The 25,445-nt window shown below is 40.9% G+C and overlaps 1 protein-coding gene across 1 annotated transcript in view; it reads left to right on the top strand.

Annotated features, from left to right (window-relative positions):
• The window catches only part of exoc2 (exocyst complex component 2), a 53,708-nt gene extending 28,485 nt beyond the window's left edge, over positions 1–25,223 (top strand). The window contains exons 7-28 of the mRNA XM_034147251.1: positions 1,576–1,656; positions 3,441–3,586; positions 5,039–5,120; positions 5,213–5,315; positions 6,774–6,892; positions 13,113–13,226; positions 13,590–13,714; positions 14,276–14,344; positions 14,465–14,622; positions 14,735–14,856; positions 16,268–16,329; positions 16,695–16,775; positions 17,416–17,475; positions 18,160–18,221; positions 18,297–18,366; positions 19,840–19,956; positions 21,473–21,614; positions 23,703–23,758; positions 23,841–23,963; positions 24,192–24,253; positions 24,564–24,623; positions 24,716–25,223. Coding sequence (XP_034003142.1) covers positions 1,576–1,656; positions 3,441–3,586; positions 5,039–5,120; positions 5,213–5,315; positions 6,774–6,892; positions 13,113–13,226; positions 13,590–13,714; positions 14,276–14,344; positions 14,465–14,622; positions 14,735–14,856; positions 16,268–16,329; positions 16,695–16,775; positions 17,416–17,475; positions 18,160–18,221; positions 18,297–18,366; positions 19,840–19,956; positions 21,473–21,614; positions 23,703–23,758; positions 23,841–23,963; positions 24,192–24,253; positions 24,564–24,623; positions 24,716–24,809 — 2,108 coding nt within the window. The 3' untranslated portion in view covers positions 24,810–25,223. The remainder of the gene's footprint in view (positions 1–1,575; positions 1,657–3,440; positions 3,587–5,038; positions 5,121–5,212; positions 5,316–6,773; positions 6,893–13,112; positions 13,227–13,589; positions 13,715–14,275; positions 14,345–14,464; positions 14,623–14,734; positions 14,857–16,267; positions 16,330–16,694; positions 16,776–17,415; positions 17,476–18,159; positions 18,222–18,296; positions 18,367–19,839; positions 19,957–21,472; positions 21,615–23,702; positions 23,759–23,840; positions 23,964–24,191; positions 24,254–24,563; positions 24,624–24,715) is intronic.
• Positions 25,224–25,445: the final 222 nt, after the last annotated feature.

Below are 25,445 nucleotides of genomic sequence, written 5' to 3'. Positions count from 1 at the left end.
TTCCAAAAATGCCATATTCCCAGGGCCTATTCCCTGAGCCCCCCCGGCCCCGGCAGGAGTCAAAACATCTCCAGCTTTAGAATCCAGGGACACTGTATTTTTATTCGTATTCGTTTTTTTTTCGTCTTCCCTCAAACGGTTCCAGGAAGTGAAAGCGGGCGCTGCAGCTCTTCCTCAGGTCTGGGCTGCGTGTGTTATCCGGACTCTGACCTGATGTTTAGGTTAGCCGTGACGTCATGGGCCCTCCAGTGTGTGACAGATCCAGAGGACACACAGCTGGCAGCAGGGCAGGGGTGGTATTGCGGAGACGTGAAGCAGACCTGCAGTGTGTGTGTGTGTGTGTCTTCCTGTGTGTTCAGCCCTATCAATCCAGCGCTCTCCCATACACACTCCCATGTCTACGTGCCTTTATCCGAACCTGCCGCGTTTTGTACCGGTCGCAGAGCAGCGAGAGGTCCACGAAAAGGCCAGCGCCGTCCGTACTGATTAGCCAATGGCATGTTTGAACAGCGTGTTTTAGGAATACCTCAGTCCCTGCCTTGAGGCTTCTGTCTGTCAGACTGGGCCCACATATTTATTTACAGAACTCTCCCCCCCCCCCCCCCCCCCCCCTTTACTTTGCCTCCCGCTCCTTCTGCTGTGTCCAAGCTCTTCTAGCATTTATAGAACTGAGAGAAGAAGGAAAAAAAGAGAAATTTAAGGATTTCTTCTTTTTTTTCTCCCATGTTTCTGTCTCTTAACTTCATTCTTGAGATGTCTACCCGGTGCATATTTGATTCGCTCCCCAAGTATGTAGGAGAAGGTCTCCTAAGCCGTCTCCACCTCCATTCCACTCTGTCAATAAACCCACACTGCAGCTCTCAGCGCCCGGCTGCCCAATACTGCTCACCATTTATTTATTCACTGGGGTAGCCACACCACTGCCTCTTTTCTTTGCTCTCTCTGTTTTCTCCCCTCATTCCCTCGTTTCAAAGTCCCTCTCCCGCGTCAAGCTCTTCATGCTAAGTGATGGATACAAGCCATCAGAGATTTACTTTCCCCCTCAAGTCATTTTTGGCATCCAGACCTCCTGCTCTGCTCTCCCAAATGTTATTTTTCAGAGAGTTGAAACATTTTAGATTCTCATTACCTCCAGGTCAAAGGGCTCCAAATGTCCCAAGACCACAAAACCGTGCTGTTAATGGCTCTGCTGAGGTGAATTGATCCAGTACAGTTACCGCTGGGAAAGGGTCACGTCGTTTACTGCGTGGGAACAGGCCGAAGGAGGGGGGGGGGGGGGTTAGGTTCAATAGCAGCATCTATAGGCGGAGAACCGGCGAGGTTATCTCCCATCTATCACTGGGGTCGGGCCTGTTTATTGTTTTACCTTCGGTTCCTGAAATTGAAAATGTTCCTGTCTCAGGAGACTGGATGTGAGTTGCTTTATAGCGTAGAGAACCATTTCCACTTTTTTTACATTACTTCCTACATCAACATAATGCTATTCTTTCTCAAGTTTTATTTCCGTGGCTTTAACTGTATATTGTCCATTACAGTCTTTTACAATACAAAATAAAACTGACGTTTGTGTTACAGCGATCCACCAGAGGCTGGAGTCTGATGGCACAGAGAGAGTGGAGGGATCCATGACCCAACGACTAGAAAACATCCTGAACAGTAAGCATCTTTGATTTAGAGTCAAGCACCACGAGAAATTGTAAATGTACAGTTTCAGGTTTTGATAAGCACGTAAAATCCCCATTTGATGTGTCAATAAATGCATTGATAGGCAATGACAATGAAATGTCTAATGTATCAAAAGCTGGTTTGATCAAATCCAATTTGAGTTCAGAGGAAATTATAAATTCTGTTATATTTTAAGTTGTTTAATTGTTTTCCAGTCAGATCGAGTTGTATGAAAAATGTAGTATTTAAATGATAAGGAACCCATTATTTATGTCAGTTAAAAAATAACATAATGTATTAGCAAAGCAAGTTATGTTAACAATCACTTATTGTGCACTCTTTATCATTTTTTTATTTAAGTTCTTTATTTATAACTTCCAAATCATTGCACCCTTTTGGCTATTTTTTTTACTTTCAACTAGTTTTTGTTAATGTTAACCAAACATGTTATTTTATTCGCAAGATAGAATTCAGAGAGGGACATTTTACAGGTAATTAATTATGATATATTAGGAAGACTATATTAAGAATACAAAACTTTTACATTTGATCAAATAATCTCAACTCAATGCTTACTTACTGGCTTTTTCAGAGCAGCTTAAGTGTATCCTTCAATCCTTCTCAAACTCGCCCCCCTTTCATTATGTCACATCATCATGGGGGGAGGTTTTAATCCCGTTCTCTGTTAAAAAATGTGTTTCAGAAGTGAATGGCAGTGGTCTTTTACCATTTGCTGACCATTGAGAATGTTAGTAGGGGGCCATGGAACTTGAGTTCTGGTTCTTTTTTATAAAGTTTAACCCACTAGTGCCAACAGTGTTTGCCCTAGCAGCCTAACATTTGGAATGAAGGTGTGTGTTTGTGTTCATGCAAATTGTCTGGGACATCATTGCATTCATAAGCAATTGTTTGCAGTTAAGCTTATCAATTATTTAATCATTTTTGAAAATGAGAAACCCTTTCGGGTTACATCTTTTGACAATGTTACAGTAAGTCCTTGGCATGATTTTGATGTTAAATAAAACTCAATGAGCAAAGCGATTATGAGAAGAGACAGTCTTTGTGCTGCAAAGCTTATCACACCATGATTTGCCATCCATTAATTACTCTGTCTATGCCTTTGTAGAGCTTCCCATTTATTACAAGCAGATCCCTCAGCAGATCATGTGTCCCCCCCCCTCTCATCTCATACATGATAATGTGACTCCTCTAATGGAGGGTCAATAAGCAGGTCCTTTTCCCGGAGTCTAGTGTAAATAAGCCTTGAGGCCGGACGCAGCTTTCATCCCCACATCCCCAGACTTGTAGGGCCCAGGCCACCGTTCACCCCTAAAAACTCAGCACCAATCAGCCAATCACAAAATAGAATGTTAGTTTGATGACAACTACGATTGGCAAGTGAAAAAAATAGAAAAATTCCTCTGTTGGATCCCATGCTGTTATTCCTTCAGGGGTTTTGCTATGGGGGCGGGGTTTTGTTATGATTAGAAGAAGTATTTTCTTTTTCTATCTGACGACACATCCAAGGCCACCCACGAAGCCGGTTAGTTGCCCAAAGGTCCCAATAAACTGTCCGACTAGCAGATAGCTGTTGCTTTCTCTTTAGCAGCTCAGCCTCTACTGTGTCAGACACAAAGAGCAGGAATAAAACCAGAGACTGACATTAAAAGGGAAATGTGGTATCAGCATTTATTTATTTAGTATCCCGGTTTCTCATTTGCTCCTGCTCCTCTGGCTCCCTCTCATTCTTTCGCTCTTTCTGTGTTTCCTCGTAGGAGCGAGCGATACTGCAGATACTCTTTTCCAGGAGGTCTTGGGGCGGAAAGACAAAGCTGACTCCACACGCAATGCTCTCAACGTCCTGCAGCGTTTCAAGTTTCTCTTCAACCTGCCACTCAACATTGAACGCAATATTCAAAAGGTACTATCCACATTAAGGATGGGGGAAAATATGGTTCATGTAAGAAGTAGGATTCACAATTTCCAAAAACGCTTTTTTCCAGACACAAAACCTGTTAAACCTACACACCAGTATTTTGTGTAATTCATTGAAAAATCACACAAAATACCAGCGTACAATTTATATTTTAAATTGCAGATTTTCTGAGATATAAAAAGGCAGCTTACCTAAGCCTACTAATTGTATAAATAATCAGGCAGCATTTGTATTTATTGTACTAGTTATACTTGAAGTCACTAATAATTCAAAAATACAAAACATATTTAGGTTATAGGTTTTATTATGCAAGTTTAGCACAAAAAAATGCTTATTTTTCTCATAAATTTGCCTTTGAGTGTTTACATTATTACAATAATTTAGTATACCTTTTTCAAATGTATCAAAACCTTCATAATCCTATTCACCCTTTAGTCAACTTTGTGCCTTCATTTCCCACACAGTTTTTGTCAGCACACAGCAGACTAGAGTAGATCCTAAAAAAAGGCAACCCTATGTACTGGGTTGATTTTCTCTAGAATTGTGACCCACAATAAACCAATTTGAGTCATTAAATATCTAAAAATGCATACCCCTAATTCACATACTACACGTATGTACAAATTAATACCAGCTCATGTATGAAGAAAAAATATATATAGCTTCCCTTTCCTCACCTCTTCAGTTGTAATGGTGTCATTCAAGCCGTGTGTAGTAAGATATCAGATATTATCTTTCGTCAAGAAGGGAAAGCCTTCAGCTCTCTGGGTGGTAGAGGAGGTGATAATCTGTTCTGCAGTCTCAGATCCCACCCCCCCCTACTATAGCATACTATAGCCTTTAGAGCTGGTTATCTGTGAGGCTATTATTATTTTCCTCTTGGTGTTTATGAAACTAATCTTGAGTTAATTTAGCAATCATAACAAACATATAAGTCTTTTAATATATTCCTTTTTTATTATTAAACCAGAGCAATCATCATAAAACCTAATATCTCACATGAAAAGCTTCCCAAGCTTTTATACGTCCATCTGCAAGTGTAACTTCACCTAACTTTATTTTAAGTCCTTTTTCAGTAAACTGGTGGTCTTACAGCAGATGCATAAATACAATCTAAACATAATCCCAAAAAACCAGGGCCTAGATAAGACACAACAAATATGTAAATAATAAAGCGTCAGTAATATTTGTATCTTTTGCTTGTAGCACATATAATGGATACAATTAGTAGTGATTACTTCAAAGTGTTTCATACAGTTTTCCCTTTACACGATTGCATCCATCCAGTATGCATATTTGTTTGAGGCGCAGTTGGAAGGCTGTCATCCAGAGGGTAGAGCAAGAGAGGCTTAAATAAAATGTTGTTTCACGATGAATAAGTTGAAATGAAAAATAAAAAGCTGCTTGTGCTGTATTTAATTAACTTTTCTCCCTCAGGGTGATTACGACGTGGTGATCAACGACTATGAGAAAGCCAAATCTCTGTTTGGCCCTACTGAAGTCCCTGTTTTCAAAAAAGGTAAACATGTCATTTACATTTTTGACTCGACAAATGAATCACATAAAGTGAAAAACAATATCACAACGGTTTGGTCTGTTGCTCCGCTCTAGTGTACGCTGAGGTGGAGACGAGGATCGGAGCTCTGAGGAGCCTCTTGCTGGAGAAACTGCTGCAGACCCCGTCCACGCTGCACGACCAGAAGAGATACATCAGGTCTCTTTACGTCTTCATAATACAGCAACGGCTTTTAATACCATCCGTTTATATTCCTCACAGCTCTATTCGTTTTTGCAGAATTCTTTCATTATATTTATGTGAAACTGGTTTTTAAAACACTATCCGGCAGTTTTTAATTTCTTGACACGTGTCACACCATTTCTAAACATTGCGAGCGGTCTTTGGTCTTGAACTATATAAAGTCGGATTTCTTATCCTCCTTCAATACACTCCTTTTGATTTTTTTGACCTGACATTGTTTACCAGAACTTCGTCCTCCATAAAATGTTTCCCTTTACTCTAAATGTTCACTTTTAGCTTTGTGTTGTCCCGTTCTCTTTATCTGTTTCTATTTTGCTGCGTTCCCCCCCCCCCCCCCCCCTCTATCCTTCTGCCCTTTCATACTTGTGGTATCCCCCGATTTATTATTGTTCAGACCAACCTGTCAGGATCACAGAGACCAGTCCTTAACCACACGGCAACATCTTTCATCCTGCTGCGTCAGGCTCGGCTCTGAACGCCCACTTAGCTCCTGTTTACTCTTGCCCTTGATGGTGGGCGCTAGTCTGCATGTGTGTGTTTGTGCCTGTGGTTCTTGCTCAATCTTCTGAAAGATGCCCCCTAATGAGAAACAAATGAGTAGCTGGTTCAGAGGATGACAGTAGAGGGAGCTAGGTGACAGTTTAGAGAGTGAGTCATCAGACAGCACACAGGTCACTGAGTGATGCCCACCAAATTAAATCCTGAGGGCCAAGATCTTCCTGGTATTGGTGTTTGATGACTTCTACTGTACCTTTAAGCAATTCATGTATGGAAGACCTGAGGGGCAAAGAAAGTGTAAATAAATTAGGACCGGTTTAAAAAAGGTTTGCCAAAAAGTAAAATTATTTTTCTTTATCTGTAAACCAGTTGAAGAAAAATAAAAGTTCCAAAAAAGGGTCTCACTTTTTACTTGACATTTTTTTATCCAGCATAATTGTTTTAAGTTACTTTTTTTCATCCTTGAAACCAGGTGGGAAACAAAGTTTTGCCAGGTGAAATTAGTTTTCTTTTGTCCGTCTTTATTAGTATGTTTTTGTTGTAAGGCTCATGTTGGCCACAAGAGGCTGTATTGCACCATTGACCGATGTTTTAAATAGGACTAAAAGCATTCATGTTCTTTCGGGTGAGTTTTCATTTAACTTTAACACCCTGAACATAAGGAAACTTGCTAACACAGTATTTCGTTTTTCACCTTTTCACAGAAAAAAAAAAAAGAAAAGAAATGTATAAACAATGAGCCTGAAAAAAACCCATCTTCTTTCACCTTTTCTTAAATCATAAATCCAGGAGAAAACAAATACAAAATTGATCACCTGAACTTTTTTTCTTGCCTCACTTGCCTCTCAGGGGTTCCGTATAAAAAAAGGTGTTTTTTTCTTCTTCTTTGAATCTAAATGTGTTGTGCATGTCTAGGTACCTGTCGGACCTTCACGCTCCAGGCGACCCAGCGTGGCAGTGCATCTACGCTCAGCACAAGTGGATCCTGCAGCTGATGCAAAACTGCAGGAATGAGTTCATCAGTGGCCAGAGAGGTGAGTAACTCACACACAAATGACTGGCCTTTTTTACACATGAAGATTAAAAGCCCCTCTTTAGCATTTCCAATCAAACGGCTGGTGGATGTCATATGAGTCTGAAGGTAGCAGAGAGAAGAGAAATCCAGCTGCTTCTACATCATACTCTCTGCTTGCATTCCCCCTCTCCGTCACCACCCTCCCTCCCCTCCCTCCTCTTCTCCAGGCTTGCATGTTTATTTTTTCATGAATGTATGAATAAGATGAAAGTGAGGGAGCATTGGCTTTGGCTTTGGGTTTCAGGGCTTGACATGTTACTGCACACGCACACATACAAACCCTTTTTTTCTCGCTCACACACAGCTTCACAGATGGATTGGAACAATTAACCCCAATTAAGCCGTTCCTCTGTTAAATCAGCCAGCAGAAAAATGTGAACGTGAAACCGTCAGGGAAGAACAGCGATTCGCAAACTACGCTTACACCACACACACTCTTACACCCGTACTCACACGCCCAAAGACACCCGGACAAATACATTGTGAGTGGGTGGCTGCTTCACATACTGCAGCTGGAACGTAAACATGTCTAATGCTAAGGGTAACAGTGGTTTCCGGGGCTCAGGCTTGATGGATCGGGGGGTTGCTGTGCTCCTAGCCTCTCCACAGCTAAATATCCTCTTGATTATCATGTCAGGCATGGCCCCCCCCCCGGTCTGTCCTCTCATGCATTCCACAGCAGCATGTGGCAGGGAGCGAAGTTGCATGCAAAGCAAATGCAACCAAACTTTTCTAAAAATAGCTTATAGAAATGTCCTGTTCTTCTTCTTCTTATTGCAAAAAAGAAGTACATTTAATGTTAGTTTATTTACCTTAATACACAAGTAAAAGGCATGTAACCTTATATATAATCACTATTCTATTAACATTACAATTCTGACACTGCATAAACAGCAATGACTGCATAGTCCGTATACCTAAAACTCATAACATGTCATATGTTATTAGAGTCATGGCTGTTTCCTGATGTGCCACATCTATGGTAAAGCTCTGTTTATGTTCAGACACCTTAAGCGATTTTAAGGGAAAAGGACCTTTTACACTAAAGAACAAAACAAAACCTGCAGTAAGTGACTGTTACATGCAGATGAAATTGAGTTGCAGTCATTATTCCTGAGGTCATACAGTCTGTGTTTGAACCTCAACGACCTTAGACTTTCTGCGGTGTTGCCAATGACGTCACGTTACCTCCGTCTCTGCCGCCGAGAGAGGACACTCATCATTGGTACAACCACACAAGGCCACTTTGAGGAAAATGTAAATGTAGGTCGTTTTAAAGTTACCCTGTGAAGATTTGTTCTCATAAATAAACACAATTCTGTTTACATATTGTGTTACTCATCAAAACATCAGCAAAAAAATATATCTGCATCCATGTTAGCAGTCTTCTTCTTCTCTGCTTTTCGCTGGCGTCTTGATAGTTTCTTGGTTTGATAAAGACGACAATTGTCCATAAGTGGAATAACGCAAAATGTCAGGTCACTTGCATGCTTGTGCACAAAAGTGACTCTGATCATTTGAGAGTACTGGACACCACGTTCTAAGATGAAAATAAGTGGTTGAGTTACATTGAGCATGCTCCTCTCTGTTGGCTGACTGAATGGCTCCGTAACAGCCTGGCACTGGCTGGATGGTTTGGGCCTTTATAGGGCCAAGTTGTGGCTCATCAGGCTGATTACCTGAAACAGAGAGCCAGCAAGCATAAAGACCCCTAGTGGAATTGGAGGGGTTGTCAAGGCACAAGAAACAGATTTTTCCTGATCTTGAAATTGTTTTAAAGGTCCCCTATAATACTCTTTTTCATCAATATAATGTAGTTCTCAGTTACAAAACATGTCTCTGAAGTGTTTTGCTCGAAATACGAAACGGATCATTGCAGCATCCCATAATCCCCTCTGTTTCAGCCCTGTTTCAAAAGTGCTGATTCTCTGTTTGTTACTTTTGATGAAAATAAGGAGCCACTCCCAACGCCCCTCTGAGAGATATTTGGTTAAAAAGAACACATTAGGTGCTTTCACACCGGAGTACTTTTCCCAGGAATAGTTCCGATAGTTCCTGGGATTTTGCGTTCACACCAAAAATATCTGGAACTAGAACTTTTTTTTGCGAACCTTTTCACCCCTTTTTAGTCCCTGCTAGAGAGCAGGGACTTTCCTGGGGAGGAAAAGGTTCCAATTTCTGATTGGCTGGGCGAATTGCAAACCACGCCCCGTAAAACTCGGAAAGGTTTTGTGAAGCCGCCATTGTATTTGCCGGCATTAGCATTATTAGCATTAGCATTAGCCCAGCGCACTAACGGAGAGAGACTAACTTATGGCAACACAAAAAAAAACATGGGAGCGGTGGAGATGAGGTGGTGTCGGCGTTCTGGCGATTCACTCGGAAGGCTTCAGTAGAAGCTGCTGGGAGTCCCAGCTGCTTCTACTGAAGCCAGTCCCCAACTGCGGGGACTTCCGGCCGGGGACTTCGGGTGGCAGTATACGCCGTGAAGTTGTTTGCGGCCTGCCAGTAAACCCAAAGCAGAAGAAGACGAAGTGACGTCAGCGGCTTCATTTGCCTAATCCTCCCTCAGGGAACTTATTCCGGTGTGAACGTGATCTGCTCTTTAGTTCATCAGAACTGAAGAGTTCTGATGAACTAAGTACTGGGAACTAAGTACGGCAAAGTACTTGGTGTGAAAGTGCCTAATGGTGCTCAAGGAGGAGATTCAGGTGATAAGGTGGGGGGGGGGCGTTACCATGGGTGGTGATTGGCTAATGGTTACGCAACACAAAAAACATTATGAAATCACAAAGGGGCCAAAATCTGATCCGCTTCTTTTCAGACAGGTTTTCATATAAATGTATCGGGACAAAAAGTGAGCAAATCTTTTTTCCTGAAACTTTCAGAATCTCTTATCACAGAGGGGACACATGTTTATGTATAAAAGACATGAAAAAGTGGATTTTGCATAATAGGTGACCTTTAACTTCTGTCTGCTGATAACTTAAAAAGTAATTTCTTGTGATGCTTGACTAAGGTTCATTCATGGGGGACTTGATTTGGGCGAGTATTGGACACATAATAGCAACAAGACAGCACAACTATTGGCCAAAAACTCCCAAAAGTGTTTAAACAATTGACCAACGCTGTTGCCTTTCTGGTCAGGACTATTTTCATCCACATAACGGCAAAACATAAACATGTTAGGTTGCCCATGTTCATTTCTACTCTTGTCATTTTTTCCCGCAGCCAGCTGTCTCCTGTCCCCTCTGCTGTCACACCTCACAGAGAGCCCCTCTATTTCCCCTTACACACACACACACACACACACACCTGGTAGCTATTTACCATCCGCTGCTCACCTCTCGCCCAAGTACGAAACCCGTGCCTCTTGAAACATCCCTCCACCCAGGCAGCCCTTGAAACAGCCACCATCATAAAAAACCACATCCACTACATTCCCCCGACCCCACTCTTCCTCGCCCTTACCGGTACCCCACAGCCTCCCCCCCATTCCGGGCGGCCTCCTCTTCCTTCTCGTATCACATTCAGCAGCTCAGTGTATTTATAAGCCATCTTTTATGCTATTGTCAGCATCACACGTTGCAAGGATTAGTCCTGTGTGATTGATTATTCACGTCTGCAGTAACTGATGTCATTTTTCTTCTCTTCTCCTGCGTTTCCGAGTACAAAATATGAGGTCATAGGCCGTTCTGGGGGAGTTATGATTCCATTAATTACCCCATGAATTGCCATAAACGCGAAATAGACCCATCCATCTCTGTTTAGCCAAAGAGCCTGAAGTTCCAGCGTTCCTGTGACGAAACATAACAGCACAAGTTGCTTCCGTATGTCTAAACAGTACCATCGTGCCCCGGTGCTGCAATCTGACTCTGCCCCCTTCAATTATATCATTCTTATTTCCCCAACTGCGCTCCATCTGCCAATATCAATACAATTAGCAGGACCTTTTACTCGTAGGAAAATGGGTTTGTCAGTGAACAATTACTGGGATTCTAGTGTTCGTACTTCTGACTCTCAAACATGCGGTTGTGATTTTAGACTCAGTACTACCCTAGGGTGAACGTGTTAATGAATACACTTCAGTTAGGTGATTGCATGTTTATCAGAGCAGGGTGATGTATTTTTTACTTTAAAGAGGGCCTATTGTGCTTTTTGAGGTTTCCCTTTCCTATAGTGCGTAATATAGGTTTTTGTGCATGTAAACGGTCCTAAAGTTCCCTCCAGGGAATTTCTCTCCCACACACCTCCCCTGCCTCAAACGCCTCCAGTGGACTCAAACATATTGTACGTGATATGCTATGGGGCGGGACATCTCTATGCAGTTCACCAATCACAACAGAGCCAGCCAGCTAACCAATCAGAGCAGACTGGGCTCTGCTTTCAGACAGAGGATGAAGAGAGGTGCTGCAGCACAGGCTTTTTTAACATTTGGGCATGTAAGCATGTCTAAGGAGAGGGAACATATACATATAAACCTAAAAATGAACATAATAATGCCCCTTTAAAGTTTTATTTTCTCCCCCCCCCCCAAGAGATTCAGGATGTTTATTTATATGTTTAAGTGTCAGATTATTAGTTTATTCTGAAAGAGCCCAGGAAACTATGATAAAACTTGATTCAAGACAAAAGCTCAAATCAAAAAATGTAAATACAGTTTGCAGGGCAAACACTGGGAATTGTGTTGCTTTCTTCTTGATGGGATTCTGCGATTTTTATTTGATCCCCATTTTTTACTTTACTTTTGGTTACAACAAATATTTCCTCAGCCGTCAACACCTTAAAGAACTGTAACTATAGAAAAATGTTGGTTTACCATTGGAAATCGTAACAACCTTTAAAACCTTGAGTACTTAAAATCAGGTTAAAAATATAACATTTTAAAATAATTCTACTTTTCGGGTAGAAACCAGTGAAAATGTATGTCATATATTCTGTAGCATGGTAAATAACTAATTCAAACAGGAGTCAGTGAGGTGTGTGTGTGTTTAGAAAGAAAGCAGGTGTGTGTGTGTGTGTGTGTGTGTGGTCAAGGTCAGTGACCCCCTTGGGGAACAGGAACTTCTCCGAACCTGCAGAGAAGCATCGGACCTGATGAGGAAGTGAGCCGAGGTGCTTTGTCTTTACATCTTCAACACACATACACAGCGCTTCCCATATTTTAACCTTCAGACTTTTAGCAAGAAACAATATAATGAACTATTTGAACGCATAAAGCAGCCCCACACACACACCTAAACAATCCCACACACTCACACATACACTTGTGCATTCTGAGGACGCCGGGGGTTCAGCTGACACCTGGATCAACAGCAGCTCTCATCCCTGTAAAGAGAGGAAAACATCACACACTGCAGAGCTCCATGTGTGTCAACGTGGAGTGTGAGATATGAGCAAACTTCGTCTGTTTACAGACATCTGACTCAATCGAGAATTTCCTTATATTTTCTAGGCTGGAAGGCTCAACCACGTTCCCTTCTTTGCTTGGGGGTTTCTCAATACTTGCTTACACACTCCACTCAGCCGGTGACTCACCAGAACACTTTTCTGTGTGTGTCAGACACATGTTTTGGAAATGTGGCCATCCGTCTCCCTTGGTTTAGACAAGCTCCATGTGGGCGTATTGCAGCGTTGCACGAACCTGTCTTTTAAGTTTCATTTTCATAGTTTGATCCCCTTGTGTTTCACTTTCATTCATATTTGTCAACTTTCACCCCTTCTTTTGTTAACATATCTCATAGATTCATTGCAGTAAATGTACAAAACAAAACCTGAGACAGGAATGTGAGGTTGTAGAAGGTCTTTCTCATTCGTCTCTGTTGCAAAGCTCCCTGTTGCCATCTAGTGGATCCCTGGTGCTCGCCTGAGGATCAGATGTAACTGAGCCCGGTTTGGCCAAAGTAAACCCGCCTCACCCCTGCGCTCACAAAGCCCACGGCTCCGTTTCCTCACCCTGGAAACAAGGGCGCATTCTCTCAGCTGTGGGCCGCGGCAGAGACGGATCAGAACACAAATAAAGAAAGGCTAAGAGGGGCCAGGGAGGATTGTTTGGTGTGAAAGCCCGCCGAGCTTATTGAGGAATGTGGAATTATGAAAAATGGCTTATTTGATATCTGAAGTATGTGTTTCTTTTCACCCCCATCTCACACCCCTCTTCTCCTTTCGTTGTCTCTCAGTGGGAGTCGGAGCGCTGGATTCGGAGGGGGATATCCGTCCGTCGGCCCTCGGCAGGCTGGGTCACACTGCGTCTCTACAGCGGGGGGGCAGCCTGCGAACACCGCGACCCAGCAGTGAGCACCGCAACCACAATACTCACCCACACACACACACAATCACACACACTTGGTGCTCGAGAGGGGCTTCCCTGTCTACATTTGTTTGTTTGTGTTTGCAACACTTTGTGCTTAGGGGAATCACAGAGTCATGCATTGTGTCTACATCCGATAAAAAGTACAAACAGCCGCTGTGCCTGGAAGTTAAATATCTTGATCTTTACATTTTTGAATTACAGAAACACTCTGATATTTTCAGGCCTGTGCGGTTTGCTTCTTCATCCTTTAAGTCCCCCATCACCTCCCAGTACAGCACAGAAAAGCACTGTGTGTCTCTGAGGTGTGTGTAATACAGTGTGTGTGTGTGTCTCTGTGTTCCAGCCTGGCGCTTTGAAACCCCGCAGCAGGTGCAGTTTGTGGAGAAGCTCTCCGATGTGGTGATTGGTCAGTTGCCCAACTTCTGGAAGCTCTGGATCTCTTATGTTAACGGAAGTCTTTTCAGTGAGGTAAAGGCCTGAGAAGCTTTCACAGTGAAGAAAATATATAGAATCAGAAATATGTACACAAACACAAACAGAATGGCTGACTCAAATAACAAACTCCCACTTACATGTTTTTATATCCAGCCATTTAGATAGTTTGATAAAAAATGTTCTCTGAGATTTCTCCCTCCACCTGTAAAATGTTTAGGTATTTCACATTTTATCTGTGAAGCTACAGTATGGTTTATTTTCTGAAATCCACAGCAAGCAGGCTCTCCATTTAACACACTGTCAACAAAAAGATTGCCTTTTTTTTGTGGACAAGCACCTTTTTATGTTTGATACCCAACCATTTCTTTCACTGCAGCTTTTTCATACAAGCATGAATTAATATATCTTTGAGGGATTTCCATTTTGGACCTCTTATTAAATGTTTATCAGAACATTAAGGGAGCCTGCAAACTGTGTTTAAGTTTAGGGAATCGTTATTTTACTGGTCTAACAAAAGAACTTAAAGTAAAAGCCAAAACATTTACTATTTTCAGATATATTAACCAATTATTCTTCTTTTGTTTCTTCCTGCAGACTGGAGAGAAGTCTGGGCAGGTGGAAAAGTCCAAGAAGAATGCCAGACAGAGACAAAATGATTTTAAAGTATGGTTCTTCATTGTGACTGTTTACAAACAATGTATTTTGAGCCTTTGACTCATGCATTTGGTTCGAAAAAAAAAGACACCTAAACTTTGTTGTTTGTACATCTCGCTGTATGTTTAGAAAATGATCGAGGAGATGACCAATCGGCTGGTGAAGCTGGTTCGGGGGGCTCTCCTCCCCACCACGCTGCCACAGGGGGATCTGAGTCTTTACGGAGGCTGGGAGAACAAGACGGAGCTGACTGGAGCCTGGCTCACACAGATCATACACACCGTCAGGTTGGGATATGTTTAGTATGTCCAGCTTTCACATGGTTAGATGCAGGATTATTTCTAACTTCATGCCCCTCGCACCATTTAAAGACCCCTCTCTGTTGCCTCTCTCGTCCAGGGCTTGTCACGAGGCTATGTCTGCTCTGGAGATCCCTAACGACCTGCTGCAGGTGATCCAGGATCTGCTGCTGGAGCTGAGAGTCCACTGCCTCATGGTGACTCTGCTGCACACCACTGAGGGTAAGGGAGGCTGGTAGAGCTGGAACAGTGATGGAGAGCAGAGGATATGAAATGTGTCCTGCCATATATAGACATATAGACATGCATGGCATATCCTCCCTGACAGCGCACATTTCACAGCTAAAAAGGGAAACTTGAATTAACTTATTGATCATCTAAATTAACATCTTTTAAACCCTAGTGTAATTTACAAAAATAAATAGTATAATTAGTTTAATCTAAAGCCTTATACTAATAAGCCAAATATTCACACCATAATGATCTTAAAGTAAAAATGGCTCTAACGCAGATGGTTGGTGATCCTCATGAAAATGAACACGTTTTTCCAAATGATCAGTAATGACCTGATGCGCATGTCATGTTTGGAGATGCACCAATAGCAATTTCCTTTAAATGTCCTTATGGCTGGTTTTTATTTCCTTTATTTCTGATCATTATTAATGACAGTATAAAAAAACATTATTGTAACTTTTTGTTTTTATTCCATATTATTCTATTCTACATATAAGCATAAAAGCAGCTGATTGTGCACCCATATCATGTTAGTTTGTAAAAAGTGCTTAAACACTACATGAAAACAATTTTGTTTTTAAAATAAAAAACATAACAATAAAAATCAAGAGCTTTGTCCAAATTATAAACAACCTACTAATTCATTGGAAAACTCAAGACTTGATGGATAAATGTTGATCACAGTTCAAACAAGAGGATCTTGGGAAACTAAAGAATACATGTGTTCTTTTAGGAACACTTGGAGCTCTCTTTTGTTAAGTGTAATGCCTGTGTCATACTGAAGTCACAATTTGGTTGATGTATGTTTTTGTATTATGTCCTGTTTGCACAGAATGGTAGAGCACATTAGTGTCAGCGATAAAACTGTACATGTTTAACCATTAGTGTGTACTATTATATATAAAGTAAACACTGTATCAAATATTTGGATATATGGAATTGGGACACGGTCCAAACTGAAGATTTATATAATCGATCTTCTTCTGCAAAAACCCACTCAGATCTGTCCTTGCTGTCTTCCTCTATTTGGAGTATTTGGAGGTCATTGACTTTAACTGTCACCTTTACCTCACACAACTTCCAGGATTGTAACGGAGAAAGTGTTATGAGACTAAAACCAGACATGCTCGGTTTCACTTGTGGTTGGTCATGGTCATTTTGAGAAGAGTGACTGGTTTTCACTTAACTTTCCGCACACACTCATCAAATTGTGGTGTTGTCAAGAAACGTTTTATTTTAATATCATCTTGTGGTTTTCACTCAGAAAATAAATTCAAATGTTTTGATTCTATTGCCCCTTTGTGAAAGCAATCATATATTTAAAAAAAATGTTCTATCTGAGAAACTGTGGAGACATTTTTAGTAATTTTTCATATTCATTTTTATATCTGTGTGTCAGATGTCAAGAGGCTCGCTGAGAAGGAGGACTGGGTCGTGGATAATGAGGGAATTACCAGCCTGGTAAGGATGTGTAAATACATAAAGCAGATTCATAATAAGATATAAAATACATACTCAAGTTATCTATAGTTAGTAACATGTTGGATACACATTTAAAGACACAATTCCATTTCTATTCAGCTGCTTTGTTAGTTCCTTTTCTGTTCAAAAACATGACATTTCCAAAATGTGTGTATGTGAGTGTCTAGTAGAGCGTTCTATCTGACGATTAAAGAAAATATCATTTGTGTTTCTTTAGTTTTTCACTTTATTTCCACATAATGTATTTGCATCCTTACTTAGCATGCAGATTCAAATGTAAGCCTCTTCTCAGGAGTCCGTTTTTGTAAACTATGTTGATGTTCTCTCCTCATGTTTTTGTGCAGCCTTCCCAGTTTGAGCAGTGCATGATCCTGATGCTGCAGTCCCTCAAAGAGCCGCTGGAGATCAAACAAGGAGAAATGAATGTGAGAAAATCACCTGCAATCAGCAAGCAAATACTATCAAGTATTTATTATTAACTCAAGTAACTAATTGGTTATCATTGAATCTTTGTATATGAATGTAAACATAATCATTTGTTTCTATCACACTTTGAATAGCTCATACTCAATATGTCTGCTCCGTTGCTCCACTGAGCATGGGTCAAAGAAGAGGATGAATAACTGAAGCGATAACATTGTCAAGTCTCCTCAATCTAATCCTCTGCAATCCCGACTGCAGCTGTATTTAAGGAGATGTAACTGCAAACAAGCTCTGATTGTATCTTTAGTATTTGCATTTGTGGCAGTCATTAATCTTAGGTGCCCGTCTAGTTCCCTCAGATGGAGAATGATCAGTGGGTAAAGCAGTCCTGATTATGATTTGAGTCACCAATGTCCTATAATTAATAAAGAAACTGCAAAGCAACCTAAGGAGACTGTGCTCAGATAAAGAAACAGTCATGATACTGCTCTGTTATAGGGACAATTAAAAAAACAGGGATAGCAGATCACATTGCTTAACATGCCAATAAAACACTCCATAGAATAACACATTGTCTGATTTGTAAGTATCTTGAAGAGGATACTAGCACTCTCCTGATGTGCCTCACTGTGTTGTGTTCAGGTGCTGCAGATAGACCAGGTCCAGGATCAGGCCACAGAGCTCAGTGTGGGCATCATGAAGGTAAGATCTATCAGCAGCAAACAACAACAAATAATATGGTTAAATCATGGAGGTTTTCACCATCACATAAATGATGTGAAGCCAACCTGAAAGCCTGTTATGCAGTCTACCAACTTTTAGCTCTTATTCGTACTGTGTAATCATGGGCCACTTGAGAGAACATTAATTACATATGTGGCTGTCAATAAATTAAAGAAAATAGAGATCATTTCCAGAGTGTTTTAAAGTCCAAAAGTCGAAGGTAGATGTAATCATTTCCAAAATTCACAACATGTTTTTACAGACAGACAGACAGACAGACAGACAGACAGATACAAATATAACAACATTTAAAAATTAACATTAGCGGCAAGTATATATAGTAAGAATACAAATTGAGATCGACACTAGGAGCAAGTATATACCATTTCCCAATAGAAAGACATTGGATTGAGTATACATTATAACTGTGTAAATAGCTGTCTTGCAAATTGTTCTGGGTTATGGAATTATCTACGAACATTTTCGACAAACACAGTGTGACATGTAGTACACTATTGTTTTCACAGTGTAAATGCACCATGCAACTATTACATCTTACCAATAATATCCGGTATCTATGGAAACACCTCTTACTCTTTATCGCCTACAGTAAGACATGAGTATGGCACCTATTTTTCATAATTCTGTTTATTTTCCATGCAGGTTTTCATAAACTGCTTGGAGCACCTGAGCACTAAAACTGATGGAGATATTGATGCATCTCAGTAAGTATTGGGATGATATATTATAGTGTGCTTGACTCTGAAAATATGTTAAATAAATATTTTCTGTGTGTGCAGCAACATTTCAGTGGACCTCTCCTCACCGGTTCGTTTTTCTGGAATTCACGAGGGCTTCAGCCCAACATCTGTAAGCGCGATGAGTTTTTTTATTATTTCCTTTAAACTGTTTGGGGTTAATACACCTGAAATCCCACATCTGGCAGCGTCACCAAAGCGTGGGCCCGCTCTCCTTTACACAACAGGACCAACGAGTGTCTCACTCAAACCACCAAATGTTATCAGGCTGTTTCCTGGTTGTGGACAAGAAGCCTATACGTCCTCATTTCCTGTAACTACTTTGAGATGTTAGTGAAGGGGGTTAAAGAGGAGGGGAGGGTGAGGAGTAGGAGGAAGAGCGGGGCGTAGAGTGCTTCTGGTAAAGGGAAATGGAGCGAGGTGCGTTTGGGGTTTCCCCTGCCCAAGCAAGGGTAAGACAGACAGAATCGAATAAGTGCGGCTGACCAGAGAGGTGTCAATCATGATATGATATCTATTGTTTAGCTACTTGAAACCTTCGCATACATTCGCAGAGAATTACTAGAAAGTTATCAGTTTACGCCCATCAAAGTCTCCTATCTCGTCTGTAGTTTTGCTAAAAATTCAAAATAACTGGCTTCAAATGCAAACATGATTTGTGGCTTTCAAAACAGATCAGTTGTCACTCTTTTCAGTGATCGTTTGATCGTGTCTAATCTTTTGTATGGATTATTGTGTGTCTGCGTTATGCTGTATGTTCGCGAGTACCAATTTAGACCATGCGCATTTGGACCATTCGAAACATGAATAATATAAAACATTTTAGATGATTTGGGGAATTTAGGATATTTTTGCAAAAAGAGGAATTTCTTTCCAAGTGATTGCATTTTAGTATTGAGAAAGTTTCTAAATGTTAGAACGTTTTTGCAAAATCAGTCCATTTTAGTCAGTGAAGGACACTTATAAAAGTAAGGACATTTTTGGAAAGTAAAGACATTCTAGTTAAGTGGGTATATTTTGAGTTGGAAGTTGGTACATATTTTATATAAAGTTGAGGACATTTAAGGAAAAGAAGGACATCCTCACTCCTTCAAAGGGCTGTTCAATAGTTACTGTATCCTGGGGGATTCTGTTGAATTCTTTTAAACATTTTCACGAAGTTGATTATCAGGCAATGAATGTAATGACGGTGTAATAACGAGCTCTATTGGTGTAAAACAGTGCAATATGTGTGTAACATGGGTGCAACATCGGTGTAATATGGCTGTAACACATGCTGTATGTAACATGGGGGGAATGTGGGTGGAATCGGTGTGGACTGTGTTACATGATTTTCAAAAAGCATCATGAAATTATGTAATTTTAGACTAGATACATTAGGAAATAGCAAAAAAATGTTCTTGTGCTCGCCATTTAAGGGTAAGGTTAGACTTAGGGTTAGATTTAGGGTTTTGGTTGTGCATGTAGTTGTGATGGTTAAAGTCAGGGGCTATGATAGATAGATACTTTATTATCCCAATTTGGGAAATTCTTTATGAGAGTCCTTGCAAGTATTAAGGTAGAAACATGTGTTTTGTGTGTATAGGAGCAGCGTCTACTGATCATCCTCAGTAACTGCCATTACCTGGAGAAACACACCTTCCTGAACCTGGCTAACTACTTTGAGAAACACGGCCTGACAGGCACCGAGAAGATCACACGGGTCAGTTAAAACTCTGTTTCTTACCAATTGAGTCCTCATTGTGTGTCATGATGCTGATGAGAAGTGTGTCGGGTTGTCATTGACATCAAAGAGACCCTGAAGGTATGACTCTTTTCTTTAAAAAAAAAAAAGTAAAGGTCATTGTCTTAGAAGCTCACTTCTGCATTTTCACTCCTTTCTTTTCTTCACACACTCTCACAATGACTAATGGCTGATTCACAAAGCAAAGAAGAGTTCGGTTGGTTTTCCAGTAATAACCGGTAAACTCGATTTCTTTGAAAGATTCAATGATGTAGAGAGCAATTATTAGTATTTAGAGAGCAAGATATTATTTAGAAATTCTGATATTAGTTTTAACTAAACAGAGGTTTTAAAAATAACATTTCCCATCATGCATCTATCACACAGCTGCCTCACTGTATGGTGCAATTAACTCTGTAAATAAAGGCAGCATTAAAGCAGTTCCATTTGACGTGAAGGTTATGCATCTCTCATTGCATAGGTACAAGTCAATGTTATTGAGATGATGTTACCAAAACATGACAAAGACTATTCTAATTCCAATCAGATACAGATGTTAATTCAACAATCAAAAATGCAAATAAAACATATTTTTTACACATTTTGGGTGGTTCATGGTTGATAGCATTCACATTTTATTTGTATTTTTCTATGATTTATCTAGATACATTTGTCATATTGTGAGTAAGAATGCTTTAGTCGAAGAGTAGGTAAATGAGAGAAAATTGTAAATCTCTTTGCCAGCTAAGGCATTAAAGCTCTCTAAAGAAGGCCTAAGTCATTTGTACCAACCCATCTATATCCCAACTGGAAGTATAGACTTATTCCGTAGGTCTGTTTGTCTGTTGAACACCAGTTTACGGAAAAAATACCCGCTCGATTTTCGTGAAACTTAGTATAGGGTTGTGGCTCGGGCCAAAAAAAGGAACACTTTTAGTTTTGAGAAGAGAGAAACACTAATTAATTTTTTCGCCTTGGTTTACCTTTGTTGCCCTTCTAGTTTTTATTATATGATATCAAGCCATACACACACATCTGTTATATGTCGACAGATGTGTACAATACATCTTAAGACATGTAAGACCACAATGATAATCATATGAGATCGATTATGAGGTATATATTTATTCCTACAGTTTTATCGCCTGCTTAAACTTGGCGATACAAATACACTAATATTAATATTAATCCCAGAGGGGAAATTCAATTTACACATCACACACATTGGCCCAAAATACACGTATGCAAAAACAGGACCTAAACCCATTATTGGAGAGGTGTCCACCCGAGGGGGAGGCGCCCAGAGAAGGTGGTGCCTTGCTCAAGGACACAAACTAGCACCTCTCCATTTACCATTCCACTCTCTATACTCGGTCCGATTGGGATTTGAACTGACCACCATACAGACTGAGATACTGCCGCCCCATAAAGATACATTGTGTACTTGTATATTTCCACTTTGTTTAAGTAACATTACTTTTTCTTGGTGTTCCAGGTGAGTATGGATGCGGTTCGAGGGCTGGACAGAAAACTGTTTGAGGCTTACATCGAGAGACGTGCCGACCCGATCGCTGGCTCTCTGGAGCCGGGGATCTACGCCGGGTACTTTGACTGGAGGGACTGCCAAACACCTACAGGTACTGCACCGCCATGATAAAACCTGGAGGGTCTGAGATGACAGGGAAAATCCCCAGCGGCAACCACTATCTGACCCCATTCATCTCAGAAATTAGCACTCCTGTGGGATGAGAACCTGACGTCTCTGGTTTGACCTTTTTGTTGTGGTTGTTGTGTGTCGTGTGTAAAGTACGGCTCTTTGATGGCTTACTGTAAACACCCCTGAGATCTCTCTGCTGGTCCCCCTAAATGTCTCCTGGTCTTTGTGTCATGCTGTGGGAGTGCACATGTGTTTGACTTGTTCTCATCAGATGCAGAAAACCCAGGTGAAACTTAAATGCGTATATGTGGTTTACCTTAGCACAGGATGTGAGGCAACAATAGCAATGTGTGAGTGTTTCTAGGTGGGCAGCAGATCATCACACAAAAGGCTGTAATGAACGAAAGTAGGGTTGGCTCTGGTTTGTTCCTGCTGGTGTGTGTTTGGGCCGCATGTGAAACAGGAACATTTGGAATCCAAACCGCAGTTCTAGGATATGATACTTTCACTTGTTGCATTTGGTGTGTGGGTGCTGCAGCAAGGCATTCAAAATCCAGTTTCACTACTTTCGGTCTGTTGTTGCTTCTGGTTGTTAGAAGGTATTAAATGTTAGATTTTAATCTTTTTCTCACAGAACAGCCTAAAGTCATAATAATACACTTCCAGTTCCATTTATTTGCATTATCTTGATCTTTGCGTGCAGCTTATCACTCTTTTCAGAGGCAAACATACCATGAAGCAATACAAAATAATAACAACATCCCCTCCCTGAGTGACCTTTCTATCATGAATGAATGCGGCGTCAATATTTCTGATAAATATCTTAAATCTTTTAAGATTTCTCTGAACAGCCACTTCCATTCGCCACGTACTGTTGTATATTCACACGTACGTATTCAGTATATACAATACCAGATGTTATCTAGTAAAATGAAACATGAAAGTGGTGTGGGCAGACTGCACTGTCTTATTTGGCCTAAAGTGCGGTAGAAAACATTATAAGTTACTTTCAGTGTGGACAACGAAATTCATCTCCCTGAATCAAATCATAATCTTGAGTAATTAAATAGTTTCTACCTAATCCGAATATTTTGAAATTGGTATAGTAAAGTAGAGAGAAACAATGTTTGATTTTAAAGGGGCCCTGTTATGCTTCTTGGGGGTTTCCCTTTCCTGTAGTTTGTTATGTAGGTTTGTGTGCCTGTAAATAGTCTGCAGAGGCTCACATTTAAAAGTTCCATCCAGAGGGAGTTTCTCTCCCACACTCTTGTGACCAATCACAACAGAGCCGGCCAGCTAACCAATCAGAGCAGACTGGGCTCTGGTTTCAGACAGAGGGTGAAAAGAGGTGCTGCAGCACAGGCAGTATGAGAAAAATAAAGACCTTTTTGAACATTGAAGCATGGAAACATGTCACAGTAGAGGCACAAAATCTGATTGTTTTTTTTAACGCTAATGAAAATCAGAAATACAAAAATGTATGCCTTTATTTGCCAGTGATAGTGGAGAGAGAGTCGGGGAATGATACACAGCTTAAGGTCTCACCAGCGAGAAGTCAAACTCGACACCTGCTGATCGGGCCATTCGATATGGCGTCCGCACTAACCACTCGGTTATTGGGTTTTCCTCGTATACACATTTTTAATGTGGCAGAAAAACTCCTGTCCTGCGTTTTGGTATCACTTTCTTTGAAACCTTTTACTTTGAGATATCCAAATGTCAGGAAAATCCTTTCACCAACAAACGGCCAGGAGCGGCAGAACTGAATTCATGCCCTCAATCACAGCTAGGAATCATCCTGAAAGGGCAAAACACATGCTGTAGTCATCAATTTACACATGTAAAATTACACCATTTATTTTGACATTTCGACCTTGGATCTCTTACTGTAGATGTGCCTGAAGATTGACACTCTCAGTTCTTTGACTTGCTAACTTTCCCCCATGTTCTGGGTTTAAGCCTAATGTGTATCTGCATGGTGATATGAACTTGCGTCCAGTTAGCTTTTAGCATAATATCCTCCCTTGTATCTGGATTTATGTTCATGTTCTGCCCTTTTCTGCCTCAGGTGTAAGGAACTACCTGAAGGAAGCTCTGGTCAACATCATCACAGTTCATGCTGAGGTAAATACAACCTTGTCTTGTTGATTCTACTTTGATCAATCCCTGTACGAACCAGCAGTTTCCATGCTTTAATCTTTCTCAGGTCTTCACCGTGTCTAAGGACCTGGTTCCTCGGGTTCTTTCTAAAATTGTCGAGTCAGTTGCGGACGAGATGTGTCGTCTTATGCAATGTGTATCATCCTTCAGCAAGAACGGAGCCCTGCAGGTACACCTCTCACCGCACACACACACACACACACACACACATTTATAGAGCCGTTTATCACTCATAGTACGACCCTGACTCATAAGTGGACCATCACACTTGTTGGGGGATTTACCTGTCGTTCCTGATAATGCCATATTTCACTTCAAGCTGCCAACTGCTGACAGTTAGACGTTCATTTGATTTTCTTTCTTTTTTTTATAAACCCCCCCCCCCATCACCCTTCAGGCTCGTCTTGAACTCTGTGCTCTGAGAGACGCCATTGGTGCCTACCTAAACTCTGAAAGCAAGTAAGTTAAACACACACACCCGTTCACATTTGCCCAGTGATTTATGGCAGCGAGTGTCACACACATAAATCTTAGCAGTCGCACATCCCTCACTACAATCCCTATTTATGTTACTTGGTGGGCTATGGAAAGGAAGTGAAAGTAATCTGGTTCTGCTGTGTGCACGCACTGTGGTGTCCCCATATGTGTGTGTGTGCATACATGTGGGGAGGTGTGTGCATGCTTAGACTTACAACTGTATTTTTTGCTTTCTCTTGTTCATCAATGTGTTGTTTTCTTGTCATTTTTCAACTGGGCGTCTTGTTTCTAGTGCCAGCTTCAAAGTGGCTTTGGACGCCCTTCCTCAGCTACACAGCGGAGCCGATAAGAAGTGGGTTACTCGTAACATTTATATTTTTTTCGTTTAGACATATACTTTGTGCTTTAAAGATTAATTTAACATGTTTTTATTTCCCCCACCAGGTTGTTGGAAGAGCTGTTGAACAAGTTTAAGAGCAGCATGCAGCTCCAGCTCACCTGCTTCCAGCCCTCTTGCATCCAGCCTGTTAAGAGATAAACTCCTTTCACTCTATCTGGCACTTTTCCTTATCTTATCTATGTGTGATCAGCTAATGAACTATGGCCGTTTCTTTTCACTGATCACTTCACTGGTTTACTCATCGCTCTATTTCGGTGTCACTTCCTACTTCTGCTTCACCAATGTTCATCTAATCGCAAAGACACGAAATGAGTTGATTTCATTGTTACTGTGTAGGACAGTCCCAGTCTGGCTGGTTATGCTAATCACATATGGCTACTCAACAGGGAGTGTGCAAGAGGCTAACTGGGTAGTTTCAAGAAAGTTCTAGACTGTAACCATGATGGAGTCACCGTGTCTCAGACTGAAATATTTTTTCTAAGATTAAAAGTTGATGTTGATGCTTTATACCGTGCCATCTCCAATACCCAATAAAAAATATGGTTAAAACATTGTTTTCTTCTGACCATTTCTAACAGTCTTTATCTGCGGATCAAGCCTGGTTTAAAATCCCCTTAGTGTTACCGGGGCAAAGGTGTGCGTGACACTAAGGTGACAAATGTTATGTCTGTGGGTTGTATTGCTATAGTGCAAAGCCTCCGTAAGTTTGGACTTCACGAGAAACAAAACAAAAATAATTTAAAAAAAATTACTTTTCTTGGTTTTCTACGGTCC

Source organism: Trematomus bernacchii, unplaced genomic scaffold (genome assembly GCF_902827165.1).
Source record: "Trematomus bernacchii unplaced genomic scaffold, fTreBer1.1, whole genome shotgun sequence".
Taxonomy (NCBI): Eukaryota; Metazoa; Chordata; class Actinopteri; order Perciformes; family Nototheniidae; genus Trematomus; species Trematomus bernacchii.
The sequence above is the reverse complement of the archived record's forward strand: the minus strand, read 5'-3'. Positions and strand labels throughout refer to the sequence as shown.